Source organism: Berghia stephanieae, chromosome 1 (genome assembly GCF_034508935.2).
Source record: "Berghia stephanieae isolate SIO BIC M18660-M18661 chromosome 1, UCSD_Bste_1.3, whole genome shotgun sequence".
NCBI lineage: Eukaryota > Metazoa > Mollusca > Gastropoda > Nudibranchia > Aeolidiidae > Berghia > Berghia stephanieae.
Genome location: NC_088360.1, coordinates 33,807,986 through 33,835,134, shown reverse-complemented (window position 1 = coordinate 33,835,134; position 27,149 = coordinate 33,807,986). Strand labels below are relative to the sequence as shown.

The following is a 27,149-nucleotide window of genomic DNA, read 5'->3' as shown; positions in this document are numbered from 1 at the left end:
TGCACCAACATACCCTGACCGAAAATTGCCATGTTGTCTTCTGCTGTTTACATGTTATCTACTGTTTCAAACCAGAATAGATATCTTTGTGAAATCATTTTTGTTATTACTTTATGTCTACTTCAGAACTGTGTGTAATCTTTAACGTTATAGTATGATATGTTAGAGTGACTTTCGTGAGAAATTATCTGGCGGTCAAAATTCTATATATATATATATAAAAGAGCCGAGTGACGTCAACTTCATTTATTCTATCCATTTAATTACACAGACCCATCACCCACTTACGTGGTCCCCATGGGAGAGGTGAGATACATGGTGACAGCTCCTCTAAAAGACGCCTTCAGTGTGACAAATGCTTGGACGTGCTCAAGATAGTTCACCTCGTTCTTGGTGTTGACGCATCCGTCAGTATTGATGATCATGCTTAGTTTCTTGGAGAATGAAAAATCCCTGTAGGGTGAATGAAACAAATTAAGTCCCATGTGAACTTATACTTGAGACCGAGGTACCCCTTTTAGCAGGCCTGTTAACCTAACGCAATTATTGGCTTGTTTTAACGTTGTTGTAACAGACAATAGTTTGCGTTGGTTTGAGAGTATTTCCATCACAACAATGAGCCCGTAACATTTTGGGTTATCAGACCTGCATATAAGTACACGTTGCTTGAGACATTATATTCGTCATGATAATTATTTGGTCTTTTATTTCATAGAAACGAGTATTCATTTTATGGAAGAATATCATATCATATCATTATCGTTAATGGTTGCATATGTCAAAAGACCTTTAAATACCCTGTCATTCCTGCAGATATAAATATATGACAGTTAATACAAAGAAAAGGAAAAGATCAGATTTGTGAATTCCGCCAAATCTAACAGGCAGACCCAAGTATCCAATCACTGCTGGATTGACAGTCAGAATAACTTCACTCGGGATCGATCTTGGTCTCTTTGGGTGTAATGCTAGTGATCTACTAACCAAATTATCGGGGATCGTCTCAGTAGAAAAGATATCTCGGACTAAAAAGAAAAAAATGTATTTTGTCAACATAGTATTTTTAAAACAGTTAACTGTCGTACTATGGAAAGACACGTATTAAAAAAGAAATTGGCCAGAAAACTCTTCCTTCAAATATCGATCTGTTTAAATGACCCTCATCTTGGCTAACACTCTCAAACCTGGGACCTCGCGAAAAATACAGGTTTGAGGGGTTTTGCAAGATGAAGGTCATTTAAATCAACGATATTTGAAGGACGAGTTTTCTGGCCAAATATTAAATGCCATTTTTTTTTACAGTTCACTGATTAGATCCAAAATTATGACTTACTTGTCACCGGTGACGGTTCCAGCTTTACAGTGGAATCGTTCAGGGAGGCCTCGCCATTGGTGTGCCAAATCCACCATGCTTGCGGCGTCCAGAACGCCATATCCAAACAGGTGGTTGAATAATATATGAGCTCCGTTCAGCTTCCAGTGGTGGATTCCGTTTGAGTCGTATAAGGAGTTACGCTTTGAGGTCAGCACGGTAAGATGTTGGAGATCCCTCCATGTTAGATTTTTACTGTTGAAAAGAAATATGAAAAAGAAAGTGTTGCTGCTCTAAAGGAATAAATTACAATAGGAAATTGAGTGGAAGCTTCAATTTAATAAACGAAGACATAATATAATGTGGATGTTTCGGGTTTCCCCTTTATCAACAAAACACGATGAATGGAACACGATCTTTAGTGTTCCATTCATTGAGTTTTGTTGATCAAGGGGAAAACCAGAAAAGTCCGCATTATCTTTCTGTGTTTATCAAATCGAAGCTTCTGTTCAATTCCCTCAGTTGAAAATATTGACAAGGATTGAATAAAAATGTGAATGAAATACATAAGATTAGAAGAGTCAGGTTTGAGATTGTTAACAGGTCGAGGGTAATTTCTGATCAATAAAAATTTGAAGATTAGTTTTTTTTTGACCAAAGCAAGAAAAAGACCCCAAAAAATAAAGCAACCCCCACACAAAAAGTAAACAAAATTTTTAAAAATTAAAACAAAAAACAAAAACAAAACCCCATAAAAACCGAAAACAAAACAAAAAAGAAAAACCCAAACAAAACAACAAATAAAAAAAAGAAAAGAAAAAACAACACAACAACCCCCCCCCCCCCAAAAAAAAAAAAAAAAAAAAAACAACAACAAACTAACAAACGAAAACAAAAGACAAAAACAAAAACAAAACAAACAAAACAACTCCACGACATCAGGTTTTGTCTGAAAAAGCAAAAATGGCCCCAAAAGTAGAAGTACATCAGATCGGATACTTACTTGGCCTCCAAAGCCAGAGCAAAGACACCGGCAGCCTCAGGGGCAGCAGCGGATGTACCGGAGTGACTGGCTGTGCAGTTGTTGTAGAGGTCAGTCGTGGCCTAGATGGAAAGTCAAATACATTTAAGTTATAGAGAGAAGAACAGATCAATGTGTTAACAACCTAAAAATTGCCATAAACGTACGTCATTAACGGCCTAGATGCTATCCATTGTTAATAGAGTGGCTGGGTTAAAATCTCACAAGGCGGAAAGTACTGTATGGTCTTCTAGTGTCTCTCCTTAATGGTAACTCTCAATTCTCCATTCACGATGAGAAACATCTCTCCCCACGTTTCTCGGTACTGATTTTTAAAAAAACAAATCAAAGCTAAGATTTTCTTATTTTCTGACAACAATCTAACAATCCATAGGCGAAGAGAACTTAATTGGAAGGGTTTTTATCTTCTCCCTTTCTTCCGGTATCGACCAGCACTGTGTAGTCGTGATGCATGCATTTTCAAATTTTTATCTTGTCAAAAACACATTTTGAGCATTTCTTGAGCATTTATATAGAGCAATATCCACTAAACGTGCTCAAGGCTCTTTTCAAGAAGTCACTAGCCAACAGCAACACTTAATATATAGGACGAGACACATGAAATATTAAGGCCGTGTCTTACAATTCTTTCCCGACAGTGTTGTATGTAATTCAATAAACCGCCATCTACCATTGATGTTACGTCAATTACCTATCCTACCTAGGTAAATCAATATTATCTCCTTGGTATCTGCAATCCATGACGACCAACCCCCCCCCCCCCCCTCGTTTCTCCTTCACTCACAGCCTTTACTCTCTTTCTCTCCCACACTCTCAATATCTCTCTATTTTCTCTTGCTCTTTCTTTCTTTCCACTTTTCAGGAAAGCAATTATTATCGCATTCAACGACGTAAACATCTCAGTACACATCACACATTATTGTCACATTCATTAGTCTGATTTCTTCCACTCAACGTGTTGACGTGACCTGACGTTATAGACACACCACGCACCCTAGGTGTAAGCATTAGTTTTTCGGATGTAAGCTTTTATAATCAAAGCCCAAGGCCATCTTGTTTATATTACACTTATATAAGGTTTTGGCCATCTATGGTGGCAGACAGGTAACAGAGTCTGTCTTCCGGAGAATGGCTATTATCTTCTTCTTCTTCTTCTTCTTCTTCTTCTTCTTCTTCTTATTATTCTTCTTCTTCTTCTTCTTCTTCTTCTTCTTCTTCTTCTTCTTCTCGTCATCATTATGGTAGTCATAACTATTATTATTTTCTCCGTCCTTTTCTTATTTTTAGCACAATATTATCATAATTATCATCCGTATTATTATCAATATTATTATTTAACTCTCTCCTCATCAGCCATTTTCAGGATTTACCCCAAAACTTAACACCCAACTAACGTAAAAAATATTTTTTATCACTCAAAAACAACAGCAGTAAAGTTCTTCCGATACATAATTTCTTTATCAAAACATCTACTCTACAAACCACTGTTCATTTTCTTTAATTTTTATGATGTACAAAAAAAATTGAATAAGAAAAATGTTGATTGTATGTAAGGAATGTGTCGATTTTCCTTTAGTTGGTAAGGAGAGGGTTAATACACATTTTAAAATAATCTTTGCCAAAATTTCTAGAGATGAGGTTTTCAGAATGCCATATTATAATAGTTAACTCACCACTCCAGCGTCCCGAGAATTGCTCTTGCCGTTACTGAAAGTAGAGGCCAGTGTGGAAGAGCAGGATTCGTCGTAGCCCGCTGTGGTCCCGTCATTTGTTGCCGAGTTGATGGAAATGGTCCACATGCTTGCTGCGTAGCCGTCACAATTGCAGTCGTCATTGGGTCCACCGTCTCCTGATGCCCACACATAGATATTGCCCTTGCCGTGGCGCCCCTGGAATATCAAGACAAAAACAAAACAAAATAACATTATGTTCAGTGTATGTCAATAAATTGCATGTATTATTTTAAAATTAATTTTGGGTTGTAAAACAGAATGGGATTCCCAAATGATAATGAGTCAAAGGGAATAGATTGATTTGAATGGATAGAAAAATAGGAAAATAAAAAACGATAACAAAAACAAACAAACAAACAAAAATAAACCCCACAAAGCCCTCCTCCCTAAACTAGAATAACAAGAACAACAACAAAACAACCATACAAAATAAAAATCGACAAAAAGGAAACAACAAAAGCCCCCCAAAAACCCCAACAATACAAACAAAATAAAATACCCCCCAAAAAGAACGACAACAAAACTGCCAATCAAAAAAAATACAACAACAAAAAGAAAAAAAAAAGAAAGAAAAAACAGAAAAAGAGAAAAACACCAAAAAACAACAAAACAAACAAAATAAAATACCCCTCTAAAAGAACAATAAAAAAAAAAACAGAACAAAAACACAAAACCAAACATAAAACCCCAACAACAACCCCCCCCCCCTAAAAAAAAACACAAAAAAAAACACCAGAAAAAAAACGACAATCCATCCTCCTCCCCCCCCCCCCCCGAACAAAATGACTAAAAAGAAGAAAAAACCCAACAAAAAACAAAGCAAAATGACTGCAAAGAAAACAAAGTGTAAAAAAACACTTTATGTTAAAAACAAGTGTTTACGGCGTTAAGAAATATTACTTCTATTTAATCGGTGACCGACTTAGGCAAAAAGTTGATCTCACAAATCTTCTCTACGACAAAGAATGCTCGATAAATATTACTTTACGCACTAATTAACTGGCTGTGATTCTCCGGGATTAAACGCTTCCAATCCACTTCAAAATTGCCAGAACTACATCTGAATAATAAGAGAATTCTGTCTGGTACCGATGGCAACAAGGGATGGAGAAATTCTTATGATATATTATGCGATGATTGAATACCAATTCGAGTTATTATTATATTATTATATGAAACTTCAATCTCTTCATCCTTCTTCTTCTTCTTCTTCTTCTTCTTCTTCTTCTTCTTCTTCTTCTTCTTCTTCTTCTTCTTCTTCTTCTTCTTCTTCTTCTTCTTCTTCTTCTTCTTCTTCTTCTTCTTCTTCTTCTTCTTCTTCTTCTTCTTCTTCTTCTTCTTCTTCTTCTTTCTCTTCTTCTCATCCTTCCCATCACCCTCACCCATCACTCCTGTCGTTAACAAATGTAATCGACTACTTTTTTACGGACAAGGAGCCATCGGTGCACAATACTTTAATGTACATTACGTATGATGTTTTCCAATCCCCTACTTGTTGGGAGCAATCAGTTTTCTAAGAAAACACCTAAGCGAATATTTTCATAAACAGGAGTTTATCCCTGTTTCTATGGCATTTAAACCGACAATACTTGTTACCCTTGGATATTGCACTAGTACTTTCCGCCAAATCTAACAGATCTAGCTACCCAATCGCTGTAGGGTGGACAGAGAGGTCGGGAAAAAAAATATCGACTACACCCGGTCTTTTGCGTGCGAAGCGTACGCTCTACAAATGCGCTATCCGGACCCCCCCCCCCCCCCCCCCAAACATTGAAGGAAAACCTTTTGTATATTGTCATAAATTTATATATTACACGAATTGAATTGAAATCGGTGTTTAGTTGGTTCAAACGATTACTCTAGTCAAACTTTGGTGGGAATGGTACCGATGGTAGGTCTAGAAAATCAATAATGGGTGATAGGGGTCTCTTTCGTTCTTTCTTTTAGTCTTTCTTGCTTTCTATTCAGTGATATCCCATGATGCCTCACCGTGACAACATGGTTGAAGTTAGACCCAAACCGCCGTACACCGAAAAACCACCTTTTATTATTTTGACCAGAATTGCTCTCTTAATAAATTAAAGTAAAAACCTCAAGTATAGGCCTTTATCAGCGTATACTTATATGCAGGTCTGACATAAAAATCCACTAGTGTGCCCAGTTTAACATCGTTGTAATGGACACATTTTGCGTCATTTTTTTTAGATATCCATTACAACAATGAGCCCATAAGAAATTGGGTTATCAGACAGCAACTAAGTGCAGTCGTATATAAATTAGATACGAATTGCAACAACATACTACAAATTATATAACTACATAATATATAACTAACTAATAACTAACAACTAACAACTATAACTAACTAACTAACTAACTAACTAACTAAGTAAATAAATAAATAAATAAATAAATCTGAGACTGCTGAAAAGTTTCAGGTTTAAGTTTGTTTATTTTTTTCTTGCCAAGTTGAGGATCATTTTAAGTCCAGGACACAATCTGAAGTACTCTGAAAAAGCCATTTTAAACATTTTGGCCAGAAAACTCGTTCTTCAAATATCGATCGATTAAAATGATCCTGATCTTTTTAAAAAGCTTTTACGTCTGGGACTTCAATGACCCTCATCTTGTCAAAAATTCTCAAACATCGAAAGAAGTCCTAGGTTTGAGAATTTTTGACAAGATGATGGCCATTTTAATCGATTGATATTTGAAGGACAAGTTTTCTGGCCAAATTTTAAAGATGTATTTTTTTTTTCAGAGTACGACAGAGTTGAAGTAAAACATTCATGGCCAAAAATGGAAAAGTTATTTTGTCCTAGGATAGCAGAGAAGTAGCTACTTGATCAGAAAAGAGACTATGTACACAAAATACCCAGCCAATTAGGGACGCGCTGTTGTAGACAGGAATTTGCCCTGAAGGAAGACGCCGGAAGTGAAAGATATAAGAAAATCAATAAAACATCGTGGGTAAAAGGAATACTGTGATATTATAGACTGGAGTTTTTCTTATAAACAGTTGTCCTCTAATGAGATGAATTATTAACCCACAATCATCCATATTGTTTTTAAAAATGTGAAAATAACCCAACAAAAATACACAACAAAAGAACTAACCAAAAAAAAAAACAAACAAAAACCAAAAAAAGCCCGAAAAGGCTAATAAAAAAAAAAAAATAAAAACAACAATGAAAAACATACAACAAAACAAAATACAAAAACCAAAAACAAAACAAAAACGAAACAAAAACGAACAAACAGAAACATTAAAAAACAAAATCAAAAATAACAAACAGACTTATGTCTACATTTCCCATCTGGAATATTGTTGGAAATGTAATTAATTACAATTTTATGGAAGGAAAGATGATTTGAATTAAACATTTTGCTTTTTCTGCTTCAAAGCTAACAACTTTAAAAAGTGTCTCCCAAGAATATTAAATAAGGATAAAAGCTTGTCGAGAAATTCCCCATTTGAAAGATGAACTTATCATATCTTTTGGCAGCAAATTGCTAGAAATTGAACACCGGCAGGCTGTTCTGCCGTACAATGGAAAAACAAATATTTAAAATTTTGGGAAAAAACCCGTCCGTCAAATATCGATTGATCAAAATGACCTAGGACTTCAATGACGTATTCTAAGAATTCTCATGTTTGAGAGTTTTTGACAAGCCGATGGTAATTTATATCTATCGATATTTGAGAGACAGGTTTTCTGACCAAAATCATAACATGTGTTTTTTCCAGAGTGCGTCAGTATCTTGGAACCCGTCAACATCTTGGTAATCATAACTAGGACTAAAATTCTTTTTATTTTTTTTTAATTCTTCTGATCCATCTTGTCACTCATCCTGCCCCAGGTGACATGAAGAGAATTTGTTTTTCTCCAGCTCAGTTCAGTTCGTTCTCAGACTAAATATCAGGTTTCTAGAATTTCACAAAGTGGGCGTATTGGTTCACTTGGTAGCGGACGTGGACAGTTGAGAATAAGTAGGTGATGGCCTCGAGTAATACACACATACACACACACACACACACACACACACACCACACATATATATATATAATATATATATATATATATATATATATATATATGCCACATAAATCATAACCTCTGTAAATGTTGTATAGCAACCTCCATTTTAATCAATTTCTTTAATATTAGTCACCAGTTGTCGCATTAATGGAGGAACAAAGTAAAAGTTCATATTAAAAAACATTTTCTTGTAATGGTAGTGGTATCTTGATGAGTAACCCACTTCTCTATAATACATTATATATATATATATATATATATATATAATATATATATATATATATATATATATATATATATGAGTGTCGGTGGGTATTTGTAGGTACGAGAGTGCTCGATAATGTTGGTGAGATCATATAAAATAAATAAGGTCACTCACGATTTATTTGCTGATACAATTGTTTCTATGTCCTCCATTTTGTCAGTCGACATTTATCCGTAAATGTCGACTGACGAAATGGAGGACATAGAAACAATTGTATCGGCAAATAAAACGTGAGTGACCTTAATATATATATATATATTATATATATATATATATATATATATATATATATATATATTTAGTTGTTTAAAATTTTGTTTACATCCTGTTCATGAGGAGTTTAAAGAGAGAGTATGTTGAATCAAAGCATTTAGTATAGAATTCAACGCCATATACACTCCCGTCAGTAACAGCCATTCTAAATCATGGTTGTAATTTTTCATGGCAAATGTCGCCTTAAGTCCCTGAAAATTCCTACAAAATACAATCTATTGATTTGTTTCTCATTTACTTTCATCTCAAATGAAAACATCCCAAAATTTTGATTTCGAACCCAGTTCACGCCTTCCGGGGGGATGGGGTGGGGGGGGGGGGATGGAACTGACACCAAACGACTATTTTAGACACTTGGGAAATTCCTTTGATTAAATTCTGATGCCAGTCACACATTTTCTTTGTGTCAGGTGGTGTCTGGCGTGAAGCTCCAGTCTTTGGCATTTTAAACTAAATAGTTCAAATCTTAGTTCAATCACTTTGGTTATATTTATTCTTAACATGCCTTTGTAATTCTAGGCTACCTGCTTTGACGTATTCTGAAACCAGTCAGTCTGGAACTCGATGGATTTGAGAGAAATTTAAATAGCCTTTTAAATGTCAAAGTATAAATACGAGACATAACGACATGACCCTATTGATGCTAACATTTTAAGATAACAGGAAAGAAAAGTGTGATGTCAAAAAACTGGTTCCTTTTTCACTGGAAGTGTAAAACCACTCTTCAGGAGGACTAGATATATACCTTGTGTAATTGATCCTCTAGTGGAAGAGTGATGGTATCTGATTTTCAAGTCTAAATATATGCTGATCGTCAATAAAGATCATCATTCGTCGTTCTTTTACATCCCGCAAACCTAAGAAACGGCCTATAAAAATCCTGCTATTGAAATAGTTATGCCACGTTTATGAAACCTATTCATATTTAGTACTTCAAAGGACTGGTTACATACACAAACAATCCCAAGGGTTTAGGAACCAAAAGAGTAGAGGGTTTGATGGCACGGCTTTTCCTTCCTATTTGAGTACGGAATGTTATTCTGTTTTTATTGATTTCTCTCAAATCCATGCTATTGACAAGAACTGTCTTCCCCAGGCACCCAGTCCATCCAAGCACTAGGGATAATAACCCAACCAGTTAACTGCTGTACCCTGGAAAGACACGTATTAAAAAATTTGGCCAGAAGTTTCGTCCTTCAAATATCGATTGACTTCGCGAAGTCCCAGATTTGAAACAAATAAATAGAGGTGCCTAAATGAGTCAATAAAATTGCCGAAACGTCGTTTGTTTTGTGTTCTTCATTCATGAGTCAGAATTACTCCCTTAATCTTTATCTCCCAGATTTGAGAGTTTTTGCCAAAATGAGATTAATCTAAATCGATCGATATTTGAAAGACGAGTTTTCTGGCCAAATTTTTAAATACGTGTCTTTCCAGAGTACGGCAGTTAACTGGTTAAACCCCTCTCCGTATCAACTAGAAGGCTGGTTTTCCAAAACTCGTTTAGTCGATTTTTCTACTTTTTGAGATTTTCCATCCATGGGATAAATTGAAACGTACAATTTATTTTCAGCATCAATTGACACAAAGATTTTTTTAGAATTGAAGTTTAAATGTGATAAAATAATAGACTGAATGAGAAAATTAAGGGAAATTATCCTCAATATCTCAAAATGGGAAAAACGGAGTTGGGGAGTTTTGGAAAACCACTCCTCATGAAACAGTCTTATTCGTTGCGATAGAGTCAACATCATTCTTATTCAGATGTCTTTTGTTAATCAAACGATTTAAAGATATCATTTGTCATAGCTATGAAAACTTTATGCAGACTTGTATAACTTGTTTTGTTTTCTGAACAAAAATATTATTTATAATACACCATGTACTTGTTGCTTTTGAGTCGTCTAAGAAAAAAAATATTGAAATATAAATATCAAAAATAAATATGCTTCATAAAGTGCTGAAATACTAATCACAACGTTTCGACTTTTGGCCTTCGTCTAGCGACAGACAGAACACAAACAAAAGGAAGAGATTTAAAAATAATACATTTCACCATTAACGAATTAACTATGTTCAATGTGCTTCACGATGTTTAATTTATTTCCCATCGTCTTACATAACATTTACCTTTAGTATCTTATTCATTGTGTTATCGAAGCTTCTAATATACTTTTTTCACATTGTTGTTTCCTTCCTCAAGATTATCAAAATGTTAGAAAAGCATTTCGGAGCATTTCGGATTAAAGAAAACAAAGTTTCACCAAGGCACCTTTTATCACTAACAATAAAATAAACAGAACAAATCGCACTGATGCTCTATTCGTTAAGGTAAAATGATCATACAACATCTGCCAGCCGGATATTCTGTACCAACACACAAAACAATGAGTATCCTTGAACGTTTATAGTCTGATTGACATAATTTAGTGAGAAGTAATCACCGAAATGACTGTCTAAAAACGATAACAATGAGCTGAATGGCGATAATTTCGTCCATTCTATAAAAGAGACCATGATATAATACAATACCTATATATCAGACAGGTCAAAATACACAGGGCTGCTAAATCATATTATAAGGCCACAATAATTTGATTAGGAAGTGGGGCTGCTGACAAGGAAGGGAAACAGTACAAGGGAGTCAGTCCCACTCACTATTCGTAGAGGTTAGGTTCAGTAGTATCTAGTCAGTAGAGCTCGCTCTCAAAGCCGGATTTATCTCCCCCCCCCCTTTTTTTTTAACCAGGCAAGCAATATAACATTATTAGATAGACTGCAAAATCGCGCAGGGAATGTCGATTTTTAGATCTGAAAATATGTGTGTGGTACAGTGCCAGACAATGGGAGCGATCTATATTCATGTTTTCGTCCTACCTAGTCATCGATCACATGAATTGTTCTGTACACAGATTGGACATTTCTCAATAAATGTAAACACGCTGCTTTGTTTATGAAAAGTGTAAACATACCCATGAGTCACACTGAGCAAAATGACCAATGGTGATGTTGGATATTTCTCAAACTGTGAACACTTTTCACTATGTGGGTCATTTTCAGCACATATTCTCGTGTAACCAATGACCTCGAGCACATGGAAACGTAATATAGATCGCTCCCGTTTAATTTTTGTTGGCCCAGCAGTCTTTCAAAAAGTGGTCCCAAACGTTTAAGAAAACACTTTAGCGCTCATAGATAACTTGGTTTATAAATCAAACAAACAACACAGGAAGACTTTTAGAAATTTAAGATTTCTATAGCAGGCAGACAAACGGAACAAAATGAAATCCTTGAAGACAATTATTCAAATAAACGGACACGTAATTTAGTAGAGGGAAACCAAAGAGTTCCGGGGAACAGAGAACAGATCTCTGCAACCGATAATATGATAGACAATAAAATCCCACAATCTGATTACTTCACCTACAACGTGATAAAGTGCCGAGGACAGTGACAGTAAACCACCATACCGCGTCCTCTGAAAATACACGTATTCAAAAATCGTCCTTCAAATATTATTGATCGTTTTAAATGGCTCTCATATTGCCAGAAACTCTCAAATCTAGGACTTTACGGGAAGTCTCAGGTTTGAGAGTTTTGGGCAAGATGAGAGTCTTTTTAATTGATCGTTATTTGAAGGACGAGTTTTCTGGCCAAAATTTTAAATACAATTTAAACCAATCTTAGATACAGATAATCCTCACACTTGCATAAGCGCACGTCGTGTCGTGGATTCATAGTATTAACAAATACTATAAAATAAATAAGATAAAACATACAAAAAAAAAAGATAAGTAAATAAAAAAAAAAACAACAAAAAAAATTTAAAAAAAAGAACCCACCACCAAATAAACAAAAACAAAACAGAAATAAAATATGAAAACAAAAACAAACAGGCCAACGTATAAAGCTGCTAGAGGATATGGATAGTAAAACGCATGAAACGAAAACAATATTAGGTCTATAACAACTCCAAACGAGAACGAAATACTCAAAAGGGAGTATTTTGGACCCAGGACCATTCTTCAACCAAAAATTATTGTTAATTGTTTTGTTTTATTGCTGGCTGGGCCATAAGCCTGAAAAGTCTCACGTTGAGTATTTTGTTTTCTTTTGAATAATAATAATAAAAATAATAATAATAATAATAATAATAATAATAATAATAATAATAATATAATAATAATTAATAATAATAATAAAATATAATAATAATGATGATGATGATATGATGATGTATGATGATGATGATGATATAACGATGATGATAATGATGATTATATGAAAGTAATAATAATTAATTATATCATAATATAATCAAATAATATGCGTTATTATATATAATTAGCAAAATCCAAAGATTGTATTACAGCTCTATATAAAATATATATGATAAGATGATATAAATATTATATAATAATATATTCATATTATATAATAGTATATATTACACATTGTATTCTAAATAATATATATATATAAGTATATTTTTATATATTAATATATATATATATATATATATATATATATATATATATTATATGAATTCGAATGTTTCTAATAAAGGGTAATTGTAGTTGTGAACATAAGATATATATATATATATATATATATATATATATATATATATATATTATAATATAATGTTCACAACAGCTACAATTACCCTTTATTAATATATATATATATATATATATATATATATATATATATATATATATATACTAATGTTCACAACAACTACAATAACCCTTTATTAGGAACGTTCGAACTCATTATAAAGAACAGATAATATAATATTATGTGATTGTGATTCCCCTCAGACAGTATCAAATTCCTCCCATAAAACAACAGTGTCTCGCAAGGTCGACTTTATGCTTGCGTGCTTATCTGTCATAAAAGACATTTATCACCTCCCATTCCAATAACCATGCCATCACTGTCGTCATTTACATGTCTTTATCGCATAAGTAGATAGATCATCATCAAGCCCTACTGCAACCTCCTCGTGGTGTCGAACGGTAACAGGACAAGCTGGCTAACTGCAGAGGGCGACAATAATAGGCAATGGCAAACCATTCTTGTAACTTTGCCGAGTTAACTGCATGAATAAGTCCAACCAAACATTGAACAACCACATTAAATCCAAATGCATCGAGGCACACGAGAACTATCTAGACTGGAAATGCTGCGAAATCGAAAGAGAATACAAACCCAAACCCCAACAAGCTCACAAAAGAATAAAAGAAAATATCAGGGAAAAGGAAAAGCAAAGCAGCAGGAAGTTGTATCCAGAACAAACAAGGGGAACTGCTATTTGAAGAACAACATATAGAAAGCTGATGGGTAGAATACATAGGCGAACTGTACAATGATCCAAATAGAAATGAACCACCACTGAACTTCAAAGAACCATTAAGCGGACCAAAAATTACCAAAAGTGAAATTGAACATGCCATGGAACGAATGAAGGATGGTAAAGCAACAGGCCCCGATGAAATATCTGTAGAGGTATTAAAAAGCCTAGGAGATCTAGCAATTGATGAACTTCACACATTATTCAACAATATATACAACACTGGGAAAATTCCAGAAAATCTCTGTAACTCTATTTTCATAGCAATACCAAAGAAAGCAGGTGCAGTCAGATGCAAAAATTTTAGAACTATAAGTTTAATAAGCCACATCAACAAAATACTGTTGCGTATAATTATCAACAGGCTAAGGAATAAGATTAATCCCGAAATCGCAGAAGAACAATATGGATTCCAACCTGACAGAGGGACAAGGAACGCAATATACCTCCTCCGTGTTTTAAGTGAAAGAGCTATACAGGTTCAGACCTCACTATACCTCTGTTTTGTCGACTACTTACTTACTTACTTACTTATCCGAACCAGCGACCACCTGAGCTCTAGCCCTTCGGTCTTGTGCCATGACGTAGAAGTTAGACGTCTTTTGTAGTTGTTCCAGGTGACTATAAAGTGTGTTACTGATGCTTGGATTTGGTGGGAGGAATGTGCATCTCAGATCTTCAAGAGGTTGACATTCAAGCAAGTGGTGTGTTACTGTTTCATTGGGGTGTTGACATAGGGGGCAGGAGGGGGATGTGTCTTTTGTAATTTTGCTTAAATGGTTGTTGAGCGGTATGTGTTGTGTTCTTAGTTGAAAGATGATGCTTTGCTGGTGTCTTCTGAGCTTATTTAGGCAATCAGTCTTTACAGGAGTGGTCATATGGGAAAACATACATCTACCCGTGGTGCTCATTGCCCAACTGTTCATCCATTCTTCTCTCTTATTTGTTTTGCTGTGTCTAAGGATACTGGAAATGATGGTTGTAAAAGTGTTGATCCGAGTCTGGCTAGTCTGTCTGCATTGTCATTTCCTGGTATATTTGAATGTCCCGGTATCCACTGGAGAGATAAGTCTACTCTGTGTGTTGTAAGGAATTCATCTAGTTGAGATCTTAAACTATTGAACGTTGAGGAGAGTTTATCTAAATCGAGAGCTTGGAGAACTTTGTCGACTACAAAATAAGCTTTTGATAGAGTACGCCACGAAGAAATACTAAAACAACTGCACTCCATTGACGCTGATGAGAAAGACCTCAGACTCATGCAAACATTATACTACACCCAGCAGGCATCTATCAAAATCGGAAACTCGACCGGAAATTCCATTCCTATTAAGAAAGGAGTCCGTCAAGGGTGTGTTGCCTCACCAGATCTGTTTAATCTATACCAAGAAACAATCATGAGGGGCATAACTAATATGGAGGGAATAAAAGTAGGAGGTCACAACATAAATAATATAAAATACGCAGACGATACGGTACTCGTTGCAACATCAGAAAGCCAACTTCAAAAGATTGTTGACAAAGTGGTAGTAGATAGTGAAGCCAAGGGAATGAAAGTGATTATCACCAAAACGGAATGCATGGTAATACAGAATAACCCCGAAAACAACAACACCTGCAATATAACGATTCACGGCGAGCAACTTACCAACGTAGAAAGTTTTAAATACCTGGGTTCAATAGTGACAACAGATGGAAGATGTAACCGAGACATACGAGCAAGAATAACTCAAGCCAAACAGGCCTTTATGGACCTCGGAAACATTTTGAAAAACTAACAGATGTCGTTCGGGATTAGATTCCGAGTCTTGAAGTGCTACGTGTGGCCAATCTTGTTATACGGATGCGAAAGCTGGACTACAAATGCAGAAACACAAAAGAACATTGAAGCTTTTGAAATGTGGTGTTTGAGAAGGATGCAGAGAATATCGTATACTGCACACAAAACGAACGAAGAAGTGCTAAAACAAACATACCAACAAAAGAAACTAATGCCCTTGATAGCGGATCGACAACTATCCTTTTTCGGACACATAGTAAGGAAAGATAAGAATGAATACCTGGAAAAAATACCTGGTAAACGCGCCCGGGGAGACAAAGAAAAACACTCATAGACCAACAGAAGGGCTTCACCAACCTAACAATCCAAGAGCTGTTTGAAAAAACAAGAGACAGGGAGGAATGGAGAGAGATAATTCATGCAGTATCCGAAGCCTGGACCAGGCATGGAACCTAGAGAGAGAGAGAGAGATCGCATAAGTCGACGGTTAAACAATAAGCGAAGGTCACCACGATAATGAAACAAACAAAGAATTATTGTAGAGGTACAACATTACCTATTTATAATAGACTACAAAATTAAATATTAATAGACTTCAACATTAGATATATCTATCTATTAATAGATTACAAAAGTCATTTGAAGTTAAAATCTTTGCACAACTCTATTACAGTTTCTTTTCCAACTCCATGAACGTTGAGAGATATCTTTTTTTAAATCGTTGAAAATCATTTTAAAAACCCAACAAAATGATGTATATTCAAAGAGTCGCACATTTTGAAGAAAACTTATGGTTTGAATGGCGTGCATATGTGCCTTGCCACACTAACGTGATTTTATGTTGAAATGAATTAAATGAGATGAATTGAGTTTATAGTCAAAAGGATGACAATTACGAAAACCAAGTTATGAAACCGCATCGACTGGCCTCCATTATGACCTTTATTGTAAACCCAATTTAATGAGTTAGACTATAAATTCAGTATTTTCAGTTGGGTTTAACCCAACATAACATCGGATTGAGATTATTGGTCACATAAGTGTATGCTATGATCTAAGAGAGAAAAAATATGATATAATATTATCTCCTCCCCTAACGTCTTTAAAGTTATCTCAAGAAATGAAGTGAGGAGGAAAGTGCCAGAAGACAACATATAATAAAAACTTCGCGGCGGCGATGGGGACTCGAACCCGCGACCTTACTGGAGGCAGCGTGGCTCAGCGGTACGGTCTTTGCTTCGTACCCGAAAGATACCGAGTTCGATCACCCGCCGTTGCGCTGATCAAGTCACCTCGTCCTAGCTCAATTTGCGGCGCTGCACTGCGGCTGGCGCCTGGGTTATTCCAATATTCCCTTGGAATAGACCCTAGATACAAATTTCCCCTATGGAATGAATAAAGGGAATTTTAATTTTTTAAAAAATGTTTTTACTGGTACGACAAATCCGCCTGGCGGGGGAGATCGTGACTCTACCGTATGAGCTATCCACGACCCCACAACCCCCTGGGTCGTGGATAGCTCATACGGTAGAGTCACGATCTCACCGGCCAGGCGGTCACGCCTGAACAAAACACCGCAGCGCAATAAGACAATCTGCTCACTCAAATTGGTTTTTATAAATCCAAAAATGTTCGCCAAATTCTGCCATTCTGACATAACACATAATATTATTCTAGTCAGAAAAATGTTGCTTTATATATTTTAGATAAGATGAGCAGAAACTTGTAAAAAAGTTTCAAACCTTTTTTTAAAACTAATTAACTGCCGTACTCCAGAAAAGTCGCCCTTGAAATATCGATCGATTTAAATGACCCTCATCTTGGGACTTCGCAACATTTTTTGCCAAGATAGGGATCATTTAAATCGATCAATATTTAAAGGACGAGTTTTGTTGCCAAAATCTTTGAAATACACGTCTCTCTGAAGTACCGCAGTTAACTGGCTGAAATCTTAGTCTTGAGATATTTTGACAATTTGGTGGTCAATTAAAAATAAATCGATACCATAACACCCTCCTTCTTCTTTGTTTCTATTCAAATATGCGTCAGATAAATACTGGTATCTGACCTATTGATAATATGGTGCACAAGCAAATAATTTATGATGTTACACTCCATTCAATTTTAGCACTTTTTATTTTGAAATTTTCTTAGATCTGAGATTAGGGTGAAAATAATGTTATGGTTATTAACCGATTTGGTCTTTCGGCACTCAGGTTAATATAATTCCCGATATCCGTCAAAAGTCACCTACAATATATGAGGTGGTGACTCTCAAATCCTGCTAAGTCACATCCTGGTAGAAAACAAGTTAATATTCTCAAGCAATTTATTGGACAACCGGAATCACCAGAGAAAAGTTAAGGTTTTAAAACACTTAGGGTATTGTTCTATGACACAAACAAGGACAAGTATTTTTCTCTTTCAGTCACTTTACAAACTGCGGCTTTTTGGTTTAGTGGAATGACACTCGCTTCCGGATCGGAAGGTCCTGAGTTCGAGCCTCGCTCGGCGAATAGTTGAGTCCTTGGACAAGGCTCTTTACTCACATTCTCTCATCGTACTCAGGTGTAAAATGAGTACCTGGCCGTTAACAGCGTTGTGTCTGTCTGGAGAAAAATGTAATATCGCCTGACAGGCGTCATGTTTCGTTCTACATGTTCCGTGTTGCTGTTGGTCAGGGACCCTGTGTAAATTACTTTGAGCACATTTAGTGGACATTGCGCTATATAAAAGCGCAATTTGCAATTTACAAGGAATGATAATAATACGACTTAGCAGACTTCCATAGTCGACACCTGTCAATTATGAATAATATGTTTTGTCAGAATTCATCCGAGTTGGCATTGATACGATTCTCCACCCAACCAATCACAACCGCCAATCAATCTGATACTTAATTATATCATGTTCCTTCACTTATCGTTACGCCCAGCTTAACCCTTCAGCCAGTTAAAGAATGTACTCTGGAAAACACGTATTTAATAATTTGGCCAGAAAACTCGTCCTTCCAATATCAATCGATTTATATGACTCTCATCTTGGCAAAAACTCTCAAACCTGGGACCTCGCGAGGTCTCAGGTGGACGAGTTTTCTGGCCACATTTTTAAATACGTGTTTTTTTCCAGAGTACAAGCAGTTAACTGGTTAAAGCAGTATCATATCAGGGTGTACGAGATGCAGAAAAATGAATTTATAGCCACAAATATGAAACTGGATTGATTTCTATTTGTTACATACCGTGGAGGTTAAATGCAATTTCATACATACCGAAAGACTAAGCGTTCGTCTCTCTCATCACTTTAATTGTAAATTGATTTTAGGGTCCATTTCATACCGTTTTGAGACGATGGATCTCAGATGTCAATATTTATTCAATATATATCTTAACTCTTTCAAAAGCTATGACTGTTGGAAGTTTAGATAACGACTACATTTGAAAAATCCTTTTTAAGAATAACTTCAATACGCTACCATCAACTTTCTGTATAGTTTGAGAATTAGCGTAGTAAGATTTTAAAGAGTGGCTCATGTACACGTTCTTTAAAACTATCCAATTGACAATGTCTTCCTAAATAGCTCATTGCATATAAAGTACATAATAAGTAACAATTACGTCAATGAACCACTGAAAACGTAAAGCATTCTTCTGCATTGGTTTCGATACGATGCTGCTCTTGACAAAACTACAAACGATATCTTCAACAGGACAAGTCTAATTCTATGTACTTACAGTGTTTACTCCTTTGACGATGGCCCTCATGGTAAGGTTTCGGGGTCCATCCACTGTCTTGCCATCGTCTGTAGGGCCCCAGGAGGCGCTGTAGACATCGATGACGTGAGGCATGTGACCCATGGCGTTAGCTTCGATGAGGTCAGTCATGAATGGTTGATCAAGCATACGAAGACCTGGTAGTGATTTGTCAGGATAGCGTTAGTATATCAGATTTGAATAAGATGTTTAAAGAGTATCACAAAACTGACAATCCTAAATTCCTGTTTTAGATGTTAAAAAGTTGCGGGGTCACAATTCAATGCCTTACCTATTCGGCCACTTCCACTTCCAGAGAAGAAAAAAAATCAAACTTATAGCCAGAAATATGGAATTTGGGAAAAGTACAAATCTGTTGTTTGAGACAATGAATATTTCCATAGAAGGCGAAAACCCTAAATTAAAAGTTTTTCAACAATTTAACTTTTAATCCATTTTCTATCGTCCGCTTTAATCATCAAACATAATAAAAGATTGAGACCGTGGGTACACGTGTTCTTTATCCTCCAAAATGTCTAATAACTTAACCAAGTGTGCACCTGTTTGTAGATCAGACACCTTAAGGCAATCATGGATTTTATTTAACATTCCTGTAATGGATAATATTTCACGTTGTACTTGCATCATAACAATGACCCACACCAAGTTGTGCTATCATATTTGTAAATAAGTATTCATACTTATGTCGACTTAACCAAATAAAAATGTTATATACATGGTTTCGTTCCATGTAAAAGTGATAAATAAAAATTGAAAATATTAAGATCTTGCAACGAAAACTTTTTGATATCTTTTACGAAATGAAACAGACTGGATTTCTCGAAAAGCTCGAATTTGAGGGTTTCATTATCTCAAACAATACCCCACCCAAACAGGAAATTAGACTGGCTCTAGCGGAAATGCCGGAGTGCTCAATCTAATATTTGGATTTGACACCATTCAGAAAAGAAATACATTCTAAGAAGAAAATAAGATGGAATCTATATTGGCAAGTGAAATTTTGTCAGTATAATATAAACAATGTAAAAAGTATGTAAAGAACCAAAAAAGAAATGATGTAGCTTCAAAAAGAAAGAACAAAGACCTAGAATGTTTTGGGACCAAAATCCTTCTTTAACAAAAAAGAGCGACCCTAATAATTTGATAGTTTTAGTTATTGAACGAAGACGGATTTAGAACCAGACACGTTTCGTGTTAAGCATTTTCTTCTTCTTCGAAACGGATACATTCATATTTTAAAATGCATTTCACAGCTCACAGCTTCAAGTGGCCCAGTTTAACAACAATGCAATTACTATTTTTCAACTACACTAATGTTAAAATAAATAATTAAGAATTGTTCATAGATGAAAATTTCTCTCAGAGTTTTATTCTGATTTTAATTATCTGAGTATAACTGCAGACTCTAACTGCCATATTCTGAAACAAAACAAACAAACCGCATTTAAAATTTCGCCCAGAAAATTCGTTCTTCAAATATTGATTGGTTAAAATGACCCTCATTTTGTTAAAACCTCTTAAAGCTGGGATTTCCTTGGTGTGCCAGGTTTGAGAGTATTTCTTTTGGCGAGATGAGAGTTATTTTAATCGATCAATATTTGAAGGACAAGTTTTCTGGCCAATATTTTGAATAGATTGTTTTTCAGATTACGACACTCTACCCTCCCACATATCACACAGGCTAGTCGAGTTGCATCGCTATTTTTGTTTTTTGGTAAAAATGCTAAGATATGATGCCAGGTAGAGTATATTGTAACCCTTCTGGAATGAGTTATACAGACTTTTAAATTTGAGTAGACTTTAACACGTTTCACCCCATATTATGTGCTACAATGCTAAAACCCCATGATAACCCAGAGAGCAACGATAATAAATAATAGCTGATTGGATATCGTCAAAGCAAGGGCAGGTTACCATAACTTATCATCTGCTCTCTCCTCAACTCAGACAAATACGACTCCTTGCCATTAACCAGACCAGTGGCTTGACAAACGAGGTCACCGAGAGGTTACCAGCCAATGCCATCGATCACAAGAGATTTTGCTGTAAGAGTTATTTATTTTGCGGATGGGGGCGGTGGCAATTCCATCTATTCACAGGCAAATGTCAGACACAGGTTTTCAAGTTACAAGTTGAGGAGTGTTGTTGTAAGAGTTATAGAGGTCTGGGCTTGGCACATGACTATGTCATAACAATTGCCAAGGGATAAGTCAAGATGCATTAAATATTTGTTTGGATTTCTGCACAGAATGCGATTCAAAGATGTTTTTAGATTTAGTATATAGTGATAAGTTGATGTTGCACTCGTCCAATGTCTAAAATAATATCCTTTTCAATATCACTCACAAGACAGACATTATGCAATATATTATATTATATATATATATATATATATATATATATATATATATATATATATATGCATACACACATATTTATATATTAATACACACACACACACACACACACATATATATATATATATATATATATATATATATATATATATATATATATGATGGGTGAACAAGGGGTGAGTAAAAATCATGGAAGCGAGACGATTCCTTGGATTGTGAGCGGTGTTCTTCAACTAATCTTTTGGAACCTATTACTTTTATATGGCATCAATTTATTAATTCGTTTTTATCTCTTCCATGTTTTTTTCTGGTATGTTCAAGTCCGAATTTTTTTCTTTAAATGTAGAAAGTTATTTTTAAAAAATTCCGATATAATACAAACTTGTTCTCTGATTTACATATTTATTTCACAATACATACTGTCTACAGAATACTGACTCATCGCAAATGATTTCAAAATAAAAAGGTGATTATTAGAAATTAGCTTTAAAATGCATTGAACGGAAGTGAGACAGACGATTTCTGGGAAACTGACCTGCCACTCTTGATCCAAAGGCAACGCCCACACCACATACGTCATTTCCTTTGGCTGCTGATACTTCCCCTGCACATCTCGTGCCGTGACTGGAAAGCGGAAAACAGCAATAATTCTTACTTAGAGAGGAATAAATAAAATACATCAGAAATAATGTAACTCCACTCGATGTTATTACACAACTTTCTTGAAAAAATGGTTTATGAACATGCTTTCACCGCATGCATTTCTCCGCATGGATAACATATTTTCAGATATATCAATTAGTACAACGCCCGCATTGCAAAATAGAAACGAAGGACTCGTTAATATTTATAATGTATTTTTCACACTATAAAGGAAACATATACAACGTCGTTTTTTGATATCATATAGAATTATCAATTTTGCTAATAATAGTTTTCTTAGATCACTGAGCTCAGAATTAATTTTACCATGTTTTTGGTTTGAAAGATAACGTTCTCTTCATATACGAGTTGTAAAAGTCAATGTTAAACTTGTTGTCATATCTCAAAAATTAATTCTTTTCATTTCCAAATTCCCCAAAGGGTCCTGGCTTGTTTAACATATTTACATATTTACGTATATCAATTTTCGACGATGAAAGTCATATCACTACGCCAAAGATAGAGTCACACATCATTTATTTGAATGTGAACCGCTTGTAGACAAGCATCGTATTTGTCCACCAATTCCAAGAATCAATACCTCTCCAACAACCTACTTCTGCCTAAAGTAGACCTTCAGAACAATTATGCCCACGGATCAGGAGTTTATCCCGGTTTCTAGATCATGAAACGCACAAAAGCAATTGATTGCTACCCTGACAGGGGGCCAGGGAAACAAAAATCCGACTTCACCCGGTCTAGCTAGAGTAATCCCGACACCCACTTTTGCTTAAGAAGACCTTCAATTTCTACGTCACTGTACAGGACCTTTACGGACTAGATAGAGCTCGTTGCTCATTAGCTTTGATAAAGATATCTTCATTAATTCATCTTTGTAATCAGAAGCCTATTATCCCAAAGTAGACTTGTCTAATATTATGATAATTGTCCACGAGTGACGTGCTTTTTAAAGTAAAGATTTGGAAATATGAGAGATACGCTTTAATTTGGCGTTGGAATTTATTGAGCAGACACAATGATGGATGAGAGAGAATTATAAAAGGGCAACAATAATAACAACAAACAGAATTAATAGTAACCAATCAAATTTATTCTGGCCTATTTTTAATTCGAATCTAATGCATTACAAGCTGGTTAAGTTATTATTTCTCTTAGTTTAATTCATTCTTGAGAGAGAGAGAGAGAGAGAGAGAGAGAGAGAGAGAGAGAGAGAGAGAGAGAGAGAGAGAGAGAGAGAGAGAGAGAGAGATAGAGAGAGAGAGAGTCATAATTTTATACTCAAAGGTAATTCGGCCATGTCAAAACAAAGAAACTAATGTTGTAATCGCGAGTCTTTACAAAGCAACAACCTTGAGGATATCGAGATATTTGATCAATGTCAAAAGAAAATATCCCTAGTTTTGTAATGAGAGATAAAATAACGTTAAATTCAACATTATACCTAAACGATATTTATAAAATCTAGTTTAATCTTTCATTGTATAAATAAACAAACAAATTCAGACGTAATAATGAGACCAACTAAAGCCGATTATCATTTCATCATTAAGACCTTGGAAATTGATGGTTTAATAATGAGGTTATTATATATTTTTGAAAAAATGTCACAGCCAAGGATTTAGGGGATTGTATATAACTCATTGATCGACAAATGGATGATGCCAAGTCTGCAAAGATAGATCATCATCAAGCCCTACTGCAACCTCCTCGTGGTGTCGAACGGTAACAGGTCAAGCTGGCCAACTGCAGAGGGCGACAAGAATAGGCAATGGCAAACCATTCTTGTAACTTTGCCGAGTTAACTGCATGAATAAGTCCAAAAAGTTAAACGGTGACAGCGTAAAGGGGAGCATGTTTTCACGGAAGACTGCTGCCTCGCTCGGTTGGGAGCGTGATGTTCGTCAGGTCACACCGAACCGTCAGCCAGTTACTAGGCGAAATAAATTTAACAAATGTGACAAAACCAAAATTGGGACATGGAATGTCAGGACCTGTGCCCAAAAAGGAAAACTAAACAACATTCTGAAAGAAATGAAACGGCTCCAAATAAATATTCTTGGCCTGGCAGAGATGAGATGGAAAGAGCAGGGAACCATGTCAAAACAAGAAAACAACATGACATATAAGATCATATGGAGTGGTGGAACCTCTTTCCAAAAAGGAGTAGGGATGATCTTAGACCAAAAATCAACCAAATTTTACAAAGGGCACGTAGCAATCTCAGACAGAGTTTTGCTGGTTAAGCTAAGAGGACCTGTAGTTGACACCAATATTATTCAAGTTTATGCACCAACAGAAGAGGCGACAGATGCAGATATGACAGAGTTTTACCATTCACTAGACAAAGCAAAACGAATGTGTAAATCACAAGAAGTCCTTATGGTAATGGGGGACCTAAATGCTAAGATTGGCAGAGGCAGAGATGGTGACATAATCGGACCACATGGACTCGGAGACAGAAATGAACGAGGAAACATCTGGGCAGATTGGTGTAGAACAAATAAATTAATGATTTCAAACACCTGGTTTCAACAACACCCAAGAAGAACCTGGACATGGCAATCACCAGGGGACAGAGCAAGGAACCAGATAGACTTTATAGCAGTATCATCAAGATTCAGAAATGGCATATTAAATTGCAAAACCTACCCAGGCGCCGATGTAGACAGTGACCATGTCCCAGTTGTTTGTACAGTAAGGATAAAGTTTAAAGCTATTCAGAGAACAGCTGGTAGAATAAAGAGGGATTACAGGTTATGCAAAGACAATGGCATACAAACAAAAATGAGAGAAGAATTTGAAAATGCACTCATGATACAAAGCCAAAGTGAACCTGATAATGAAAAATGTGAAAAACAATTTGATATATTCCAAAAGTGTGTCAAAGCAACTGCAGAAAAGCATTTACCAATAGCTCAAATAAACAGCAAAAAGGAATGGATGACAAATGAAATTCTAAACCTATTTGAAGAAAGACGAAAATGCAACAGAGGGTCTGCAGAATACCAAACATTGAACAACCACATTAAATCCAAATGCATCGAGGCACACGAGAACTATCTAGACTGGAAATGCTGCGAAATCGATAGAGAATACAAACCCAACCCCCAACAAGCTCACCAAAGAATAAAAGAACTATCAGGGAAAAGGAAAAGCAAAGCAGCAGGAAGTTGTATCCAAAACAAACAAGGGGAACTGCTATTTGAAGAACAACATATAGAAAGCCGATGGGTAGAATACATAGGCGAACTGTACAATGATCCAAATAGAAATGAACCACCACTGAAATTCAAAGAACCATTAAGCGGACCAAACATCACCAAAAGTGAAATTGAACATGCCATGGAACGAATGAGGGATGGTAAAGCAACAGGCCCTGATGAAATATCTGTAGAGGTATTAAAAAGCCTAGGAGATCTAGCAATTGATGAACTTCACATATTATTCAACAATATATACAATACTGGGAAAATTCCAGAAGATCTCTGTAACTCTATTTTCATAGCAATACCAAAGAAAGCAGGTGCAGTCAGATGCGAAAATTTTAGAACTATAAGTTTAATAAGCCACATCAACAAAATACTGTTGCGTATAATTATCAACAGGCTAAGGAATAAGATTAACCCCGAAATCGCAGAAGAACAATATGGATTCCAACCTGACAGAGGGACAAGGAACGCAATATACCTCCTCCGTGTTTTAAGTGAAAGAGCTATACAGGTTCAGACCCCACTATACCTCTGTTTTGTCGACTACAAAAAAGCTTTTGATAGAGTACGCCACGAAGAAATACTAAAACAACTGCACTCCATTGGCGCTGATGAGAAAGACCTCAGACTCATGCAAACATTATACTACACCCAGCAGGCATCTATCAAAATCGGAAACTCTACAGGAAATTCCATTCCTATTAAGAAAGGAGTCCGTCAAGGGTGTGTTGCCTCACCAGATCTGTTTAATCTATACCAAGAAACAATCATGAGGGGCATAAATAATATGGAGGGAATAAAAGTGGGAGGTCACAACATAAATAATATAAGATACGCAGACGATACGGTACTCATTGCAACATCAGAAATCCAACTTCAAAAGATTGTTGACAAAGTGGTAGTAGATAGTGAAGCCAAGGGAATGGAAGTGAATATCACCAAAACGGAATGCATGGTAATACAGAAAAACCCCGAAAACAACAACACCTGCAATATAACGATTCACGGCGAGCAACTTACCAACGTAGAAAGTTTTAAATACCTAGGTTCAATAGTGACAACAGATGGAAGATGTAACCGAGACATACGAGCAAGAATAACTCAAGCCAAACAGACCTTCATGGACCTGGGAAACATTTTGAAAAACAAACAGATGTCGTTCGGGATTAGATTCCGAGTCTTGAAGTGCTACGTGTGGCCAATCTTGTTATACGGATGCGAAAGCTGGACTACAAATGCAGAAACACAAAAGAACATTGAAGCTTTTGAAATGTGGTGCTTGAGAAGGATGCAGAGAATATCGTATACTGCACACAAAACGAACGAAGAAGTGCTAAAACAAACAT

At 35.7% G+C, this 27,149-nt stretch overlaps 1 protein-coding gene across 1 annotated transcript in view; it reads right to left on the bottom strand.

Annotated features, from left to right (window-relative positions):
* LOC144972478 (neuroendocrine convertase 2-like) overlaps positions 1-27,149 on the bottom strand; it is a 100,953-nt gene that overhangs the window by 5,912 nt on the left and 67,892 nt on the right. The window contains exons 7-12 of the mRNA XM_078913737.1: positions 22,467-22,555; positions 19,536-19,711; positions 4,028-4,243; positions 2,316-2,416; positions 1,334-1,567; positions 289-453 (exon numbers count right to left, since the gene is read on the bottom strand). Of these exons, the coding sequence (XP_078769863.1) occupies positions 289-453; positions 1,334-1,567; positions 2,316-2,416; positions 4,028-4,243; positions 19,536-19,711; positions 22,467-22,555 (981 nt within the window). The remainder of the gene's footprint in view (positions 1-288; positions 454-1,333; positions 1,568-2,315; positions 2,417-4,027; positions 4,244-19,535; positions 19,712-22,466; positions 22,556-27,149) is intronic.